An 18,135-nucleotide genomic window follows, 5' to 3' on the forward strand; every position below is an offset into this window, starting at 1 on the left:
CATGTCTGAGTTGTCTTCAAAACAGGAAGGCTTTCACCTTGCCAACTGGGGACCTCATTTTCAACCAGTAGAAGAGCCATCTTGCCTGAGCCCTGCCGCCCCACCCCCCGGCGGCAGAGAGCTCCGCCTCCAAGGCGGAGACCCGGAGGAGCCCGGGCGGAGCTGCGCTCTCTCCCCCGCCTCCTCCCGACTCCTGGCTGCCCCGGGTGCGGGCGGCGCATGTGCCTGGCGCCCCTCCCCGGCCCTGGATTCCACTTCCTCTCCGCTCGCGCTGCAGCCGCAGCCGCCTACGGGCCCCGCGCCGCCTCCGGAGTCCATGGCCGGGACCCGCTGGGTGCTCGGGGCGCTGCTCCGGGGCTGCGGCTGCAACTGCAGCAGCTGCCGGCGCACAGGCGCCGCCTGCCTGCCCTTTTACTCGGCTGCCGATTCTTTCCCTTCGGGAGTCTCTGGCCGTCGCCGGCTGCTGCTGTTGCTCGGGGCAGCCACGGCCGCCGCCTCACAGACGCGGGGCCTCCAGACCGGGCCTGCGCCCACCGGGAGACTGGCGGGGCCTCCCCCTGCGGCCGCGTCCGCCGCCGCCACGGCTGCCGCCTCTTACCCGGCCTTGCGCGCCCCTCTGCTGCCGCAGTCCTTGGCTGCGGCCGCTGGCCCGGCGCGGGGTTACAGCCAGGTACGTGGGCGCCGCGAAGGGTCGCGCGCACGCGTCCCCGCGCTCCTCCGCGTGCGCGGCCGGGGATCCGCGGCTCACGCCGCACACCCGCCCCCGGCTGCCCAGTCCTCCTATTGGGCCTCTGAACAAGGGACGCTCTCCCCGGCTTCGGCTTTTCTCCTTGTTTTGTTCTCCTGTGAGTCTGGTCTGTTGTGGAGTGTGTAAGTGTGGCTGGGGGCGAATGTTGAGGCCTTGTTTCCTGCGGCCCATGGTAGGTTTTATGAGGCTCTTGATGCCCTCATCCTGCATCCCTGTCGCCCTCAGTCCGCAGGTTGTGAAGTTGGGTGGCTGAGTCCGCGGAGCTATGGGAATTTTCATGCAGCCAGAGCATTAGGCCCGGGAAGCCCGCTTATATGAAGGTTTACGCGCACTGTTGCGTGGGCTGGATTCGTGGGGAAGGAGGCTTATGCCCAATGCTGCTCTATCTACTGTCGTTGGGGAAGGCGGGCTGCCCCAGATTACTGAAGGTCACCTCTGCACCTCCACTTTCCTTGACAGAAAGACGGCCCTGTACGACCAAGGGTCGCCGCCGAAAGGACTGTGCGACTGTGCGGAGACTGACGGGGGGTGGGGGGGGGGAAGGGGAGGCAGGGAGGGGGGCGTCTAGGACACGATTTGGGGATCTACGAGTGGATTTACAGTGTTGTCTTTTTTAAAGTCAGCGTGTGCTTCAAGAACTCAGATTGCAACTATTTTGTGCCTTGCAGGAACGCTTCTGCCTGTTACATGACATCTGGGAAATGTCACTACACTTTTCGACTATTCAGCGCCTGGTGCCTTGGATTCATATTTATCTAAATTCACTTTGTGTTTCTCCTTGAACTTAGGCAAACTGGGAGGCTAATCAGCATGGCTGCTGTCTGCCAGTGGCTGAGCTAATTGACTTGAATCCTGGCCCAATACTTTCTGCTGCCCTTTTCTGTAAAAGCTTCTGATGTTTATGGAATTCTGGGAAATTGGGGAATGTTGCCTTTATTAAAAAACAAACCATCTCTATTAAGCCCTTATGAGCAGGGTACTCTCTTTACTTCTTTTTTCCTGTGAAATTGACAATGATAATATCTGTGGAGTCTCAACTAGTGTTATGCACTGTGCTGACATTTGTTACTGACATCTTAAAATCTTCATAAAAATGATGGGAACATACATAGGAGTGAAGTATCTCTCATTAGCCCAGTAGATTGCAAGTCATTTGTCTTAAAGCCCGAGTTGTTTTCCCATGTTAATTGTAGTGCTAGTTGCATTCTTATTAAAAATGTATTAGACCTCTGCTAGAGGTTTACATTTATCATTGTTTCCATAGAATTAGACATGAGTCTTCATGTGAACAGTGAGAGTACAAAGGAATCTCTTTCCTTAGCTCAGTAGAGAGAAATCCTAAGATGTGAGTTGTCTACCCAGTCATGTTATGGTACTTACTGGAATCTGATTGAATTCCAATTTTCGCTTAGTTTTGTAAAATAGAGTTCTTTAGATATGTTTGAGGCTCCTGGTACCTCACATAACTGCTCTTGCCTTTTATGATTTTTTTCTTATCCAGTTGGTCTCACATACTAGTTGACAGGTTAACCTTTCCAAGCACCCTGCTGTTTTGTTGATTTACCCACTTCTAAATGTGTTTTATTAACCCCCCTTTGCCTACCAGGTTAAGGAGACACACTGAGCTTAACACTCAAGACCCTCTGCTAAATGGTACCAAGTTCCTTTTGCCAGCTCATCTTCCTTGGCTCCTAATTGGACCCTACAGTTTAGCCAAATGGGATTATTGCTGTATTGCAAATGGGCTTTTGCTCATATTACTTCCTCCTCTCACCTCTCAAACTGGAATGCCCTTCATATGTCACTGTTGGAAGTCTGTCCTCCCTTCAAGGTCCATCTGATACCATGTCTTGATTCTACTCTTAGTGCTGTTTTGATTCATACAGTGTCTTGTATCATCTAGCACTTAAAGCATCTCATTTTGTATGCTTGTCTTAGTCTAGATCCCAGGTGGCAAACACAAGGCCCATGGGCCTAATCCGGCCCTCCACCTTGTTCTGTTGGGCGGCAGTGCTGAGCTCTCATTTAACTGTTACGGAGTAATTACATTTATACAGTCCTAAAATTACATTCAGCCCTTTGAAGGCAACCACGAGGCTGATGTGGCCCCTGGTGAAAATGAGTTTGACACCCCTGGTCTAGATGGTAAACTTTTTGAGATGAGGGCCTAAAATGGCGCACATTAAGTAGGAGGCACTCACATATTTGTCAAGTTGAAGGGCCCCCCCGTTCTCCGTTCTGTCTTAGCAAACGCACTATTCTTAAGTATGATTTGGAACTGAAGGATTTCAAAACAAGTCCTGAATAAAATTTGTGTCTTGCCAAACCATTAGGATATACCTGTTTGTTGCTTTAGGATGCAATTTAAGCCAAAGAGATTTGTGAAGTCTGTTTCTTGCCTCTGAGATAGTAACTGTCTCCTGAGAATAACATCCAGAGCATTAGTTTGCAGCAGGAAACATTTTCCGAGTAGGTTGTCAAAGAAATATTTTTATGTTTCTTTATTTCTTTTGGAAGGAATCTAAAACTACCTACCTGGAAGACCTTCCACCTCTCCCCGAGTACGAGGTGGCCCCACCCAAGTTAGGAGAGGAGGTGGATGATGTGTATCTCATTCGAGCTCAAGGATTACCGTGGTCGTGCACTGTAGAAGATGTGCTCAGCTTTTTTTCAGGTATATTTTATGTATGTTTTAAATATGTAATTTTGTCTGAGTGGAAGATAGTCCCACAAAATCTTAGTTAAACTGTGCCGTAAACATCTTATTTGATGGTTTAGACTTGTCTCATCTGGCTGGTGTGTACCGAGTGGCACGGGGAGTACCATTGGTGATACACACCAGTTTTAAGACCAAATGCAACAAAAAGCTTAATGTTAAGACAACAAAAAAATTAACACTAAGACTGAAATTTAATAAAACCAGTTTTCTCTTCTGACCTTTTTTTATATACGGATCGAAATACAAACCCATTAGTGGAACTACGTGAATGGGAACGTGGTTAAAATACATTTAGCATCCAAGATCACTCAGTATTAGTGACATAGTTCCTTTAGTCACTCCATGTTTGGGAGGTTTGCAAATCTGTGGTTGGTGTTTCGTTTCTGTATCTAACTGATTTTTAATTTTCCTTTTAAGAGAGTTTAAGACGATTTTATCTCAGATGTTAAAAAACCAATGTGACATGTACTAAGTACCTGCATGTGCATCGCATTGTGTGGTCAAGCGTTTCATAAAGCCAGTTTACATCTTCTGTTTGTTCCCTTTCTAGTAAAAGACGTATGAAGTATGAAGATGTGTTTTCTTAGTAATAAAAAGGGGGAAAGGTTAAATTATGGTAGCAAGATTATTCTTCTGGGGCTTTTTAGAGTGTTTCTGGTTACGATTGTAACAAGAGAAGACACTTATTCATAAAACGTAACCATAGAAGCATCGGGCCATGATACATTTCTTTTGTTGAGTCTAGCTTTAATTGCCATTGAATGATCAGGAAACCATAAGCTTCTGTGCAGTAAAGTTTGCTTGTTCTTTTCACGTGGCGTGTTTTAGAGACGACCGCCGCGCTGGCATTTGGCTGCCTTCAGGGAGGGGGGTGCTTTGTGGAAGGGGTATGGCAGGTGTCTTGGTTCCTGCTTTGCTTTGTTGTTGGAGGATTGCGTTCGTGTGACTTGTATAATGGAGTTAAAAGTTTGATTTCTGGTTTCAATTGACTTTTACTCACATGCTCTTAGACTGCAGGATTCGCAACGGTGAGAATGGGATACACTTCCTCCTAAATAGAGATGGGAAGCGAAGGGGCGATGCCTTAATTGAGATGGAGTCGGAGCAGGATGTGCAGAAAGCCTTAGAAAAGCACCGGCTGTACATGGGGCAGCGGTATGTGGAAGGTACGTGACGTCAGCCTGTGGGCGTTCAGGGTCGTTTCGTTAGACTCTGTACTTCCCAAGGCACTTTCATTTCATCCTCAGCAGCGCGAAGCAGTTAGATGTATTAGGAATACACCCTCTTACAGGGTGCGAAAAGAAGCACAGAGATTGTCTCTGTTTTGTTTGCAAAATGAAGATGTTGGCCGAGTTCACCTCACAATTTGTGCTGTTTAAATGAGGGACTCCTGGCACATGGTAAATATTCAATAAATGTCATTTGTTATTTTCTCCAAAGAAGTACATGAAGATGGAAAAACGCTAGTTTTTCAATTCTTGGATATCCTACCAAGTATGACTTTTTCAAGGCTTTGTTATGTAAATTTGATGTATCTTTTGTGCTTCCACTTTGTAGTATATGAGATCAACAATGAAGATGTGGATGCCTTAATGAAGAGCCTGCAGGTCAAGTCTTCGCCTGTGGTAAATGATGGTGTGGTTCGTCTGAGAGGACTGCCTTACAGCTGCAACGAGAAAGACATCGTAGACTTCTTTGCAGGTGCTTTTCAGTTTTACATTTCTGGGGCATCGCACCACCCACCCACCCCCACTGTCTCCTTTATCTCACAAGAACCTTTTCCTAGATAACTGCATGCAGTTATATTAGGTTCTTTTGGGGAGAACTCTTCATTCGAATTTCCTGTCTTCATTGATTATATGAGTGTTTACCTAGCGTGGTGATCAAGATGTCAGATTGTGAAATAGTTCATGTGGGTTTATTTAATATTGAGGGAAAATATCCTCTTACAACAGTGTCCATATTAAGACAGTAGCAATTTACATGATTTAGTAGCATTGTTATTTAATTCTTAGCTGTAAAGCGTACATTATTACTAGGGATGTTAGTCAAAATCTTTATTTCCCCTACTATATAATGGCAAAACAAGAGAGACAGGGAATTGTATTGTACATGGATGCTGGGACCCTAACCATTCTGCAAATATAGATGTGTAGGTGTTACTGGGTTTTGGCCACATAATAATTTTCTTCCAGTTAGGCATGTATCAGGCTTTGGGATTGGTAGACCAGCTCCCAAATTTTACTAAGAAAGTAAAAAAATTTGTGTGGATGACTATTAATTTTAAGGATAAAAAAAGCTCCTGTTAGCAGCACTCATTTGTGGTGATTTTTGGTGTCCTAGGACTGAATATAGTAGATATTACTTTTGTGATGGACTACAGAGGAAGAAGAAAAACAGGAGAAGCCTATGTGCAGTTTGAAGAACCAGAAATGGCCAGTCAAGCCCTGTTGAAACACAGGGAAGAGATTGGTAACCGGTGAGTAAAGCAGATCCTACTGACGCAGGCCTGTCATCACTGGGTCATTTTGATGACTGCACTGTGACATGATTTCAAATGATCTAAATGCAGAAAAGTAGAATAGTATGCTGAGCTTGCAAAAGCCTGTTAACAAATTGTTGATGTGTTAATTTGCTGTATCTGTTATGTCAATATGCATCTTTAAAATACTTTTTCTTACATGAGGTCTGTGTTATCACATCTAACAAAATTAGCAACAATTTATTATCTAATGCCAGTCCATAGTCACATTTTTAAAATTATAACTAATATGTCATTACAGTTGGGTGTTTTTTTTGCACCAGAATCTAGACATAGTCCACACTGTATTTGCTTGTTGTTTGTAGTTCTTTTAAAGTAGAGCAAATCCCCTTCTTTATTTTTATTCTCTCCCCATTTTTTTTAAAAAAAAAGTTTTTTTAGAAACAGGTGCACATGCATTTTTTAAAAGATATTATTTATTTATTTTTAGAGGGGTAGGGAGGGAGAAAGAAAGGGAGAGAAACATCAATGTGTGGTTGCCCCTCATGCGCCCCCTACTGGGGACCTGGCCGACAACCCAGGCATGTCCCCTGACTGGGAATCAAACTGGTGACCCTTTGGTTCACAGGCTGGTGCTTAGTCCACTGAGCTACACCAGCCAGGGCCTCTCCCCACTTTTAAACGTGGTTGACTTTTGAAGAAATTGGGTCCATTGTCCTGTACACTGTCTCATGTACTATATTTATCTTATTGCTTCCTCATGGTGTCATTTAACATGTTCTTTGTATCCTGTATTACTCCCTAACAGCTGGAAGGTAGGGCTAAAGTCTTGAGTTGGTTCAAGCTAACATTTTGATGTGAACATTCTGTCAGGGGTGTCCAACCAGTGGGCCACATTGCAGCCCAGGATGGCTATGAATGTAGTCCAACACAAAATCATAAATTTACTTAAAACCTTTTATATTTTTTTTGCTCATCAGTTTTCATTGGTGTTTGTGTACTTAACGTGTGGCCCAAGATAACTCTTCTTCCAGTGTGGCACAGAAACCAGAAATGTCAAAAGTTTGGACACCCCTGTGAGATGATTCTGTGTGCTATATATTGTATCACCTTAGGATGCAAATAGGGATGGTGGCTTCTTTTGTGTTTTGGCTTTAATTTTGAGTTCTCAAAAGGCAAATTTTAAGTCACCTTTTTGTTGCTTTCTGGCATTTCACTTGACTCCTTTGAAATTAAAAAAAAAAGCCATTCCATAGTCATTGTCAGAATTACTTTGAATTGGTTCAGAGGTCTTTATTCAATTTTAAGTGAAAAAGTGTATGCAGAGCGTTCCCTCCCACCCCCATTTTCTTTCACCATTCTTCATATTATATGTATCTTGGAAAAACACATCAGAGTTATTTTAGGTGACAATGTTAAGGCAGTGTAGAAATCTCTTGAATAAATTTAAAATGCTGCTCATCTAATCTTTATAGGTCTATAAATAGAAATGCTTTTTACAATTCAAGCTTAATAACCTGATTTGGAAAAGCAGTGTTGAGAAAAGAAAGCTGGATCCAGAAGCTTGGCTTTAGTAGACAGACTCCCTGCCAGGCAGGTCAGAATTGACATTGAGTTCATGAATTCTCACTGGACTCTTAGTGACATTCTGGAGGAAGTTAGCTCCTCATACACTGTGACTTTTAATATCTTACACAGATATGATTAATTTTCACAGAAATGAATTTAGGGCTTCAGTACAAAATCCTTCTTACCAGATTAATTCTTCGAATATAATTCTCACGAAGCAAATAAGGTAGAAAATGTTAAAATGTGTATGAAGAAAACTTATCTACAGGGTGATTAAATCAGTGGTCTGTTCTTTCGAGCGTACTCTTCCCCCCACCCCTCGCCCCGCACACACATACCTATTGTCTTGTGGCTCTTGTGTTTCGTAAAGCTGTTGGAGATATTATATATGCGTGTTTTATTTTAAACAAGTCCAATGTAAGGTTACTTTGCACCATTTGTGCTTGTTCTTTGCTTTGACATAGATATATAGAGATATTTCCAAGCAGAAGGAATGAAGTTCGAACATATGTCGGTGCTTATAAGGGAAAGAAACTGGCATCTCCATCTGCCAAGTATATAACGGAGCCAGAAGTGGTCTTTGAAGAACACGAAGTAAATGAGGATGTTCGACCTATGACAGCTTTTGAAAGTGAGAAGGAAATAGGTAAGGACCTGCCATTTGTTGAGACTTAATTGGGTCTGTATTGTATGTTTTGATATTTGTTAAAAGAAATTTTACCATGTTGTATGAAATTGTAATACTATCAGACAAGGAAATTGAGTTCAGTGTAGTATGCACTTTGAATATATGTAGAAGGGCTTAATCATAAGATTTTTTAAATGTAATACTTTTTGTAGATTCTGTATGGGGAAAGCTGGGTGGCACAGATATAACAAAAGGAAGTAAAATGTCGATAGACTAAGGAGGGGGAAACACTGGATAGAGAGCAGTATGTTGACTGAAGTAAGGAGTTTTGTTTACCTCTTTATTTAAGTTAATCCTTCAGTTCCTAACCCCAAAGCAACATTTAGAATCTTTGAAGTTTGATAAACCCCTTTTAAATCAGTGCCCTGGGATTATCCTGTTAACTTTTTCTTTTCCTTCCTTTCTTCCTTCTTTCTTTCACCTATAACCCAGAAAGGAAGTTACTCTTTCCTTTATTTTTTTCATTAATGACCATTTTTTCTCCTCCCTGTTGTTACAGAAAGGTGTTCTTTTATAATCTGGTAATGGGTTGAGGCACAAAATCTTACTCGTGTTCAGGTGATACTCGTAAAGTGGCAGGAATCTCTATCAGTTTGGCTTTTAAAATTAAAGCCCTCTCACTGGTTCAAGAGAAACTGAGGATTTTGACAGAAAGGTCATACCTGATTGTAATCTCTTAATAACTCTTGGAGCTTTTATGCTTTTTATGCTTTTATGCTGCTTCTTACACCCCCCAGAACTGCCCAAGGAGATGTCAGAAAAGCTCCAGGAGGCTGTCGATTGCGGAGCCACGTCCTCACTGCATTGTGTGCACATGAGAGGATTACCTTTCCAAGCCAACGCCCAAGACATTATAAATGTGTGTGGCCGTAAGATTAAGTCTCAGTAGGTTTGAATGAAAGTTCTAAAATTGAACTTCGGTAGTTTCAGGAAGGTGGAGAGGAAAATGCAGTATTTCTGGAGTATCTGTGGACAGTAAGATTTCTTCTCCATGGTTGCCGAGGCTTGTTTCATTTTCTTTACCTGAGAAGTATGGATGGTATTAGGTTTTGGGTGTTTTTTTTTTAAGATTTTTAGTTTAGTTATTTTTAGAGAGAGGGGAAAGAAAGGAGAAAGAGAGAGAAGCATCATTGTGTGGTTGCCTTTCACATGCCCCCCACTGGGGACCTGGACCACAACTCAGGTGTGTGCCCTGACTAGGAATCAAAATGGCCACCATTTGGTTCTCAGGCTGGCACTCAGTCCACTGAGCCACACCAACCAGGACTGGACGTTATTAGGTTTTAAGGTGAAATGTACAGTGGATAAGATTTTATAGATGCAAAGTAGTATGATACAGGTTTTTAGTTAAAGAAAGTTTGGTTTCTCTAAAACGGTTCAACACAGTCAGCTTTGAGCTTAGGAAACTGAGCCCCAGGGGAATTTGCCATGGAGCAGTTACATACTAGACAGAATTTAGGACTCTTAAATGCTGGGAGTTTTCATTAGACCATGTGGCCGTCTTGCATTACAATTCCGTAACATTTGAGAAAAAGAATTTAAAAAATAATTTTATTTTATAATAGATACTGAATGCAATGAAAAGATAAAGCAATTAAGCCCTTATTGACTTGAACTTGAGAACATAAACTTAAGGTAGATCCAAACCTAGAGTCTTCAGTTAGCAGTGGGGCCTCAGTTGTCTTTATTATTTCAGAAAGCCTAATAGGTATCAGATCTTTACCTACATGAAGGTTGCACAGTCTGATTAAAGCATTACACCTTGTTGCTTTGGTTTGGAATGATAACCACTCAGGTAGCCTCTGTTTATGTAGAGCTGATAAGAAACTGGTTATCGGGTATATGTCTGCTGAAAAAAAAGTTAAAAATGAATTATTAAGAAATAAAGTATATTTGATGGACAGAGAAGAGAGTCTTTAGAAACAGGGAAGGATGTGTATGGGAGGAATAATAAAAGTGGTTTTTGTTGGTATAAAAAATGTTGAGAAATATTTATTGTGTAGTATTATATTTATAGTTTAAGTTCTCTGTGAATGGATGTTTGAAATGAATGTTGAGTTCTAAGAAAATCAGTAAAGCTGGAGAGGTGGTAGATGTCTACTTTGTTGCTTAAAGAGATTTCCTAAAAACCAATTAAAGTGTATGAATTAAAGTCTGAAAGAAAAATGCAGAACCATTAGACCTACAGAAATTGGGCCTAGGAGCATTGTGTATCATTTTGGCTCCCTTTGTTTGTTTAGTTCTTTGCTCCACTGAAGCCTGTTAGAATCACCATGGAATACAGTTCCAGCGGGAAGGCCACGGGAGAAGCGGATGTGCACTTCGACACCCACGAGGATGCCGTCGCAGCGATGCTCAAGGATCGGTCCCACGTCCGTGAGTGCGGCCCAGGGTTTTTGTCATCGATTCTGACGGGTGTCTTCACTCACCAGCGCCTTGTTCTGTTTTGGATTTTTGCCTAGAGTATTTCACTGGGAAAATTATGCTTTATTAACCCTACTAAATTAAATGTTAAAAGGATGAAACATTGTATTATAATGAAAAGCATTTGTCTATTGATTATCCTGCGTATTTCTGTCTATAGAATTAGACAGAATTAGTTAGGATTTTTTAATTTTGTTTTTTATTTTACTTAAAGAAATGGGGAAAGGATTTGAGTTTCCGTTTGAACTATAAGAAAAATGGCTATAGTATTATGTCTGCCTTTTCAGCTTTTTGACATGAATCTTTTTCTTTGTCATTTGCAGAACATAGGTATATTGAATTGTTCCTGAATTCATGTCCAAAGGGAAAGTAAGACTTCCAGAGACTCCAGAGAAGAAGGTAAATTTAAGAGGTACAATTGTAGAAATTATTTTCTGTTGATAAATTAATTATTAATTCACAAATTTGTAACATGCTGGGACTATTCTCTTTAATGAAGGTGAAACTAGTCATGATAATTGGAGCATCAGTATAGGGAATGATATTCTCCTGGGAAGTAATTCATTATTATAGTATAGTGGCTTTGAGTATTTTCCCCATATACAGTCTTTTTGCATCTTTCTCAACATTTATCATTCTGTGTGCCTGGAAATAATTTTTCACCTTTAGTAACTATAAACCATAATACACTGGAAATGTGCTTGCATTTGTTTTTCTTTCTAAATTTTAATTTCCTCGGTTCTAAGATATTTTTAAGATGTGTAAAATGATACATTCAAAACCAGGGCCTATCAGTGGTACATGTACTTAGTGTATCACTGTTTCTATCCCTAAAATGGTGTTTGTACTAGGCAGTAGTGTGTGATTTTGTAGAGTTAACATACTTGTGACAAATCTATGAAATACATTGTCTTGATGTTGTTGCCTTTGACCAGATGTTATGTGGTGCCTTTTTTTACCCTATAAAATCTTTTAATGTATTTCATTGTAACCATTTTCCTCTGTATATAGTTCCTACCTGGTTCCTTGCCTTCCTTTGAGACACTTAACTATAATGACTTCATGGAAACACATGGGAAATTGCTTCGTCATGGTTGTCATGGGCTGTTTCTCGATCTGAAGCCCCACAATCTCATGATATTAAATATTTACATGTAGCTAAAATCTGTGTAAAATATATTCTGTGCTCAACTTAAAAAATCTATTTTCATACCAGGATACATACAAATAATGCCCAACTGATTTTCTTTACCTCAATTTAATGGATTTGTCAGATAAATTTCATGAAATTAGATAGAAAAAAAACTATTGAATTTATTTTAAATGGTATAGGAACATGTCTAATGCTTGTTCATTTTTAGTAAATTTGCAATACTCTCTTATTTTCAGGATGAAGCAAGAAGCATTTCATCTGCACGTCTTTCTTGGATGTGGATATAAAGTTCCAGATTTTTAGCAGCAACTGCTTGAGAAGGGATTGTAGGGTTTGGGATTAATTGCTTATAAGAAAAATTCGATAGTGGACTATTTAGAAAGAAAAAGGGGAGATTCAGTTTTGGGATTAAATAAACCACAAATTTAAATATTGTTTAAACTGTCCAGGATAGGATCTGATTTAAAAATCTGGTCTTTATTTCATGATTAAGTAATTTGTTTTCATAGAGTATACATTACCCAATGTGAAGACTGCATATTTTTATTCAGCACTGTCCTTTAAAATCTTTCCCCTATTTTAAAAGTGCTTTATTTGAGGGCTGTGATATAAAACTTCCTATGGAATAAAATACTGATTTATTTTAACTAAATACTCACCAAAGCAAGGAAAGGTTTCAGACCTTTGAACCTTTATGGTTTGGCAGAGTAGCTATAATTTTAGGTGTATTTGGTGACGTAGGGGTAGGAATTAAAAAAAAAAACTATTCAAAACAAAGAAAAATAAATACCGCAGATTAGTGTGTGTACTGACAACGGTTCGGCCGTTTCACGTCTTGCGCGCTCTTCTGCCTTTCTGAGCCCGTGCCACTGGCATTTGACATTGGTGCCTGTGTACTTCAGGACGGAATTCCGGTCTCAGCCTACAAGTTGTCTGAACACATCCGCCTGCACCCCCACCCTGGTTTTTTGGTTTTGGGTAGACATTAGGGGTGTTAAAGCTGTGAAGTGACGCGTCAAAACAGTCCCTACTGGTAAGAACACTGATGGCTTCACTTGAATTTAAACCAGCGCTAGATAGGAAACCATCCAAGTCCCCTCCTTTGCTTTTCAGTGGGGTCGCACATCCCATATTGTAGAACAAGTAGGGGTGCCTTGCTTAAATAAAAATAGCTTTTCATGTAAAATTGTGTGGAGGGTTTCTGGGTAAAGCTGTACTTCTGTCACAGTGTGGCAGTATCTTCCGCTTTAATATTAAACAGCTTGTTATTTAAATATTGGATCAAAATGGCTGGCTTCACAATGTAGTCTTTAATAAACTCATTTTATGTGCACCTGTGTAGGAGAATCAGAGTCCTGTATACTTTCTTTGCCTTGTTCCTGTTCTCAGGGTGACGACTGCCACATAGCTACCAGGAGATGCAGTTCTAGTTTTCAACGTGAAACTTGCCCGCATTTCTGAGAGGAGATGCCTGGAAGAGGGATTATGTCTTCTCTCAGTACATAACCATCTTTGATGACCAGCTAAGACACAAAACCACTGTACTGTAAATAGTCAATAAATGGAGGCTTGGTTCAGGCTTCAGGTTACCTAAGAGTATTTATTTTGGAGTGTGTGAATAAACCAAATATATTTTTATTACATCAAGTCCAGGCATGTTTAAGGAGAAGCGATTGCTTTGCATGTGCCGTCCTGTAAGAACATGACTTAAGCAGCTTAGGAGCCCCAGTGTTACTACTTAGATGGAAGTGTGTGCTCGTTCCTGTGTCCTTAGGCTGTGAGAACTGCTGTCTAGCTGTGTGGTTATTGGGATGTGATCTTTTTCCTTTCCCTTTAGCACTGGGTATCTAATTTTGCTATCTCCCATTTGCTGTGGAAAAAAATCTGTAGGTTCTTTCAGCATTGGGGTTGGTAAGGAATCATTTGCAATTACTTTATGTGAAAGCTAGTGAGTTTCGTTTTCATACCAGAAAAGAGTAAAAGCCTTAGAGTGTGTGGTGAGTCAGCTTGGAAGGTTGTATCTTCTTGCCATACTAGTGGCTGAGTTTTCAGTAAAAAAGGTTCTTGGGACATCGTCTTATTCATATACTTCTCTGTCCTCCCTGTGAGTAAGTCATTGCTTATAATTAAGGCTACTGAATGAATGACTGCTAACAAAGGCAAGTGTAAAAAGCACATAATAGAATTAAAGTGATCTTTTATTTCTGTCCTAACAAAAGACATTTCTCCTTCCCAAAGTTTGGCGAAACTGGGTTGTATATCATCATTTGCTACTGAAATAAGTAATGACAGTGATTTTCTTTTCTGTTTGTGACTTTATAATCTTTGAGGTAAAGCTGTAAAAAATAGCAGGACTGTATGTGACCATGTTGCCCATCTCCTGCTCGCGTAGGCTAGCTACTTCTCAGGTAGTTGCAAGGGAGGCTGATACATGGAAATACACCAAGGAGGGGATTGCCGAAGTTTGGGATCTGATACCCTCACGGACACTGGAGAAGGAAGCTGAATCGGAGTCTTTGTCCCTCTTTGCTGGGTGAAGGATGCTTCTGCCGGGTGGGAGGGGAGACTGAGACTGCCAAGGGGTGGGACGAAATCCTCACTACCTCTGCAGTGTGAGGAGGAAGAATCGGGAGAAAGCCGCTTCCGCCTACATGGCATTTTGGGGCAAGGACCCTGCTTATTATTAGTCAACGCGCCCTGTTGGCATCCTCTGCCCTAAACAGTCCCTCAGCAAATTCTCTTTAGGGAACTTTTCTCTGGGCTCTGTCTATTCATTTTACAATTTAAAACATTCCGTTGTTTTCAGAGTTTCCCTTAAATTATGCGAACAGATTTACATTCAGTTGGTAGGGCCTGTGTGATACAGTGAGGTGCTATTTCAGCAGCAGAGGCAGGCCTGAGTTCCAGGGACTTTCCAAAAAATCGCTCTAATGCAGGAATGCAGTTTTCCCCTGATTCAGCAGATAGAAAATAATCTCCGAAGTTTGTAGGAAGCTGCTATAAACATTCATATGTAGGTTTTTGTGTGTACATAATATTTTAATTCATTTGGGTAAATCCCAAGGAGCGGGGGTGCTGGCTCATATGGTAAGACTATGTTTAGTTTCACAAGAAACTGCTAAATTATCTTCCAAGGTGGCTGTACTATTTTGCATCCTCACCAGCCATGAGTGAGGCTTCACGTAGCAACGCATTCTTGTCAGCATTTGGTGTACTCAGTGTTTTAAATTTTTGCTCTTTTAGTAAGTGTGTCGTGGTACCTCGTTTTAATTTTTAATTGATGTGTTTGAGGAGGGTCTTTAAATATATTTGAATCTGCAGACTGTCTTTGGTGAGGTGTCCAGATCTTTTGCCCAGTGTTTTAGTTGGGTGGTTTTCTTAATTACAGAAAGGGTTATCAATAAAGGGTTTTATTTGGTTCATAAGCCTTGATATGAAAACAAGCTGTGGGGTGATTTTTTAAATTGTTTATATTTGTTTTGAAGGAAGTAAAATTGTAGAGATACAGAGGGGCCTATAGCCCCCCTCCCACCCTGTACTTCAGACACTTCCCTTAGGCAACTCTCAGCAGTTTCTGGTGTAAACTTCAGTGATACTGTGTAGGTAAGCCAATATGATGGGCGCTTTCATTTCTTTTTAAAGTATACAGCATACTGCACTACTATTCTGTACCCTCTTTCCCTACATCCTAAAGATCACTTGATACCGGTAGACAAAACGCTTCCTCGTTTTCAAGGTGATTGTGGAGTATGGATGTGTGCAGTTGAACCTGACCCTTACCAATGGACACACGGATTGTGTCCAGTCTTTGCTGTCACAGTGCTGAAGTGAATTGCCCTGTATGAATTTGTCATTTTGTACATACATGAATTTCTCTGTAGGATAAATGGTCAGAGTATGTGTGCACTTGTAATTTGTATCAAGTCAAATTGATACATTTTTTCTGAGTTTGCACCAGCAGTGTAAGTGCTCATTTCCCCAAAGCCTCGCTGACACAGTGTGTTAGCAACCATTCTGTGCCAGTCCAGGAGGCTGGACACACCCCTCCACACCCACGCACGCAGTGGTGGTCTCTCGTGAGGCAGCACCTCACGGTTAGAGCTTTTTGATTTCCCGTTCTGTGAATTCTTTTCATACTCTCTCCCATTTTTCTTACGATCCCCATCTACCTACCCTCATGAAAATTTTTTTCATTCTCATTAATTTTAAAGCAAAACCAAACCATAGTATTTTTATCTGTATTTCAGTATACATCTCTTTTAAAATGACTTTAAAAATAGCATCATTTCTAAAAATACTAATTTTTTTTACCAAATATCTATCTGAAATGTCCTTTTTTAAAAAAAAAGTTTCAGTCAAGGTCTAAACCATCCACAGATTACAGTTGGTTAATATGCTTCTTTCCCCCCTGCCCGTGACTTTTAATATATAATTTCAAGCATACAGAGAAGTTTTAACTATAAGCATATCTATACCTATCATCTCAAGTCTACAAGTAATATTTCACCATATTTCCTTGATATCTGTGTATCCATTCATCTATTTTCTTTATATGTGTCAAAGGTGTAAACATCTGTATTTGCCTCATAAGCTTTTGGACATACATGTTGATGACTTTCTTGTAAACTTTACAATGAAGTGAACAAATGTGAAGTGTACCATTTGTTGAGTTTGGATGTACAACTTGTCACCCAGACCCCTGGCAAGCTACGGAATGTTTCCAGCACATCCGACAGTTTCTTTTACCCAGTTACTTCCTGCACCTCTTTCATCCCTTCTCCCTGTTGGGATTTCGTTTTCACGGAATGGCCATAGATGAGTTTGGCCGTTCTAGAACTCGGTATAAATGGAATTATACAGTATGTATTCTTGTGTACATTTCTTTTTAGCACGTTTTAAGACTCATCCGTGTGTTGGAGCTTGTTCTCGTTCATTGCCACATGGAGTAGTATTCCACTGTGTGAGTAAGCCACTGCGTAGCTTTCCACGTGGTGGGTGGACAACTGGTGGGCCATGGGCTGCTTGTAGTTTCTGGCTATTATAAATAAAGTCGCTATGAACCTAACCTCTTGTGCAAGGCTTTTTGTGGACCTATGCTTTGATTTCTTTGGAGCAAGTATTCAGCAGAATATCCTGAGTTGTAAGGTTGGTATATTTTAAGTTTTACTAGAAATTGACATTTGTCTTTCCAAAGCAGTCATCCTATTATAGACACCGCAGACAATATGAAAGTTCCAGTAGGTCTGTAGCCTCACCGTTTGGTGGTGTCATCCTGTCATTTTAACCGTTCTGTGTATGGTGGGATCCCTGGGTTTTCATTTGGTTTCCTTGATAATCCATGATGAGCATTTTTTCATAAGCGTTTCAAATTTCTTTAGCGATGGAGTGCCTATTTCCTATTTCTTTTAACCTACACGTTTCCTCTTCTACAGGGTCCAGCACAAATAACACCCCCTATTTTATTACAAAATCTTGGGTGCTTACAAAATCATAAGCAAGTAATTCTCCCAACAACTATCACACTCAAATACACCATATGACATTCTAGGTGAAATGTTCAAATTAAAACTATAAATTACTACACCCACATTATTACCCTACCAACCACACTCAGGCCTTCTGTGGGACCCTGTATTTTTGAAGAAATAAGATTAACCTCTTGAGGTTTGCACAACCTGAATTTTGCCGATTGCCTTTCTGTGATTATTGACCACCTTTCTGTGGTTTGGTCTTTTTTCCTAACTAGTTGGCAGGAGCCCTTTCTTCTTGCAATGAACTAGCTTTAAATGAGCCATTTCCACTCCTACCTGGTTTGTCACTGTTTATTATGGCAGAAATCATTTTTATGTGGTGAAGTTCTCCAATCTCCCCTCTTATGACTTCCAGGTTTTGTGTCAGAATTAGGACAGCCCAGCAAAATGATTTTGGAAGCACCTGGTGGCAAGGCAGGAAAGCACATAGCCAAGGGAGACTGTGGAATATGGATGGATTCAGGGAAGCTTATGAGGGTCACTAACATACACTGAAGAATAAGCTCTTCAAGTGATCCAGACTAATCTGAATCCCACAGATGACTCTGCACAAGTATATTCAAAGACTTGTCCCAAAACATACCTGGTTCTAATGGAAATGAAGAGGCTTACCCCTTTCTGCCACTTGATAATGCTGTTTGGGAATAAAGACCAAAAGCAAAAGGGAAACTGAGTTATTCACAATTTCTGACAGATTGGTGTAATTCCATTCATTTCTTGTCCCCTCAAGAAAGCAAATGAAATACAAGTAATAATATTGGGCTAGTTTTTAACCTGCTCTAATATAAAAAGTTTGTGATAAGCCTTATAAATGAGTATGA

At 40.8% G+C, this 18,135-nt stretch overlaps 1 protein-coding gene across 3 annotated transcripts; it reads left to right on the forward strand.

Annotated features, from left to right (window-relative positions):
* The first annotated feature begins 213 nt into the window (after positions 1-213).
* Positions 214-12,535, forward strand: GRSF1 (G-rich RNA sequence binding factor 1). 3 transcript variants are annotated; one of them, XM_037063463.1, is made up of 10 exons: positions 214-670; positions 3,266-3,422; positions 4,478-4,633; positions 5,025-5,168; positions 5,811-5,946; positions 7,983-8,164; positions 8,944-9,065; positions 10,447-10,582; positions 10,954-11,035; positions 12,014-12,535. In XM_037063463.1, exons 1-9 carry the CDS (start codon positions 317-319, stop codon positions 11,001-11,003), a joined length of 1,437 nt encoding a protein of 478 aa, XP_036919358.1. In that variant the 5' UTR covers positions 214-316; the 3' UTR covers positions 11,004-11,035; positions 12,014-12,535. The 3 variants fall into 3 exon arrangements, with proteins under 3 accessions (XP_036919358.1, XP_036919357.1, XP_036919359.1); XM_037063462.1 differs by having other exon boundaries at positions 215-670; positions 10,954-11,029; positions 12,020-12,535; XM_037063464.1 differs by lacking the exon at positions 214-670 and adding an exon at positions 847-920 and having other exon boundaries at positions 10,954-11,029; positions 12,020-12,535.
* The last annotated feature ends 5,600 nt before the right edge of the window (positions 12,536-18,135 follow it).

Source organism: Sturnira hondurensis, unplaced genomic scaffold, assembly GCF_014824575.4.
Source record: "Sturnira hondurensis isolate 20B ecotype Veracruz unplaced genomic scaffold, ASM1482457v3 Scaffold0014584, whole genome shotgun sequence".
NCBI lineage: Eukaryota > Metazoa > Chordata > Mammalia > Chiroptera > Phyllostomidae > Sturnira > Sturnira hondurensis.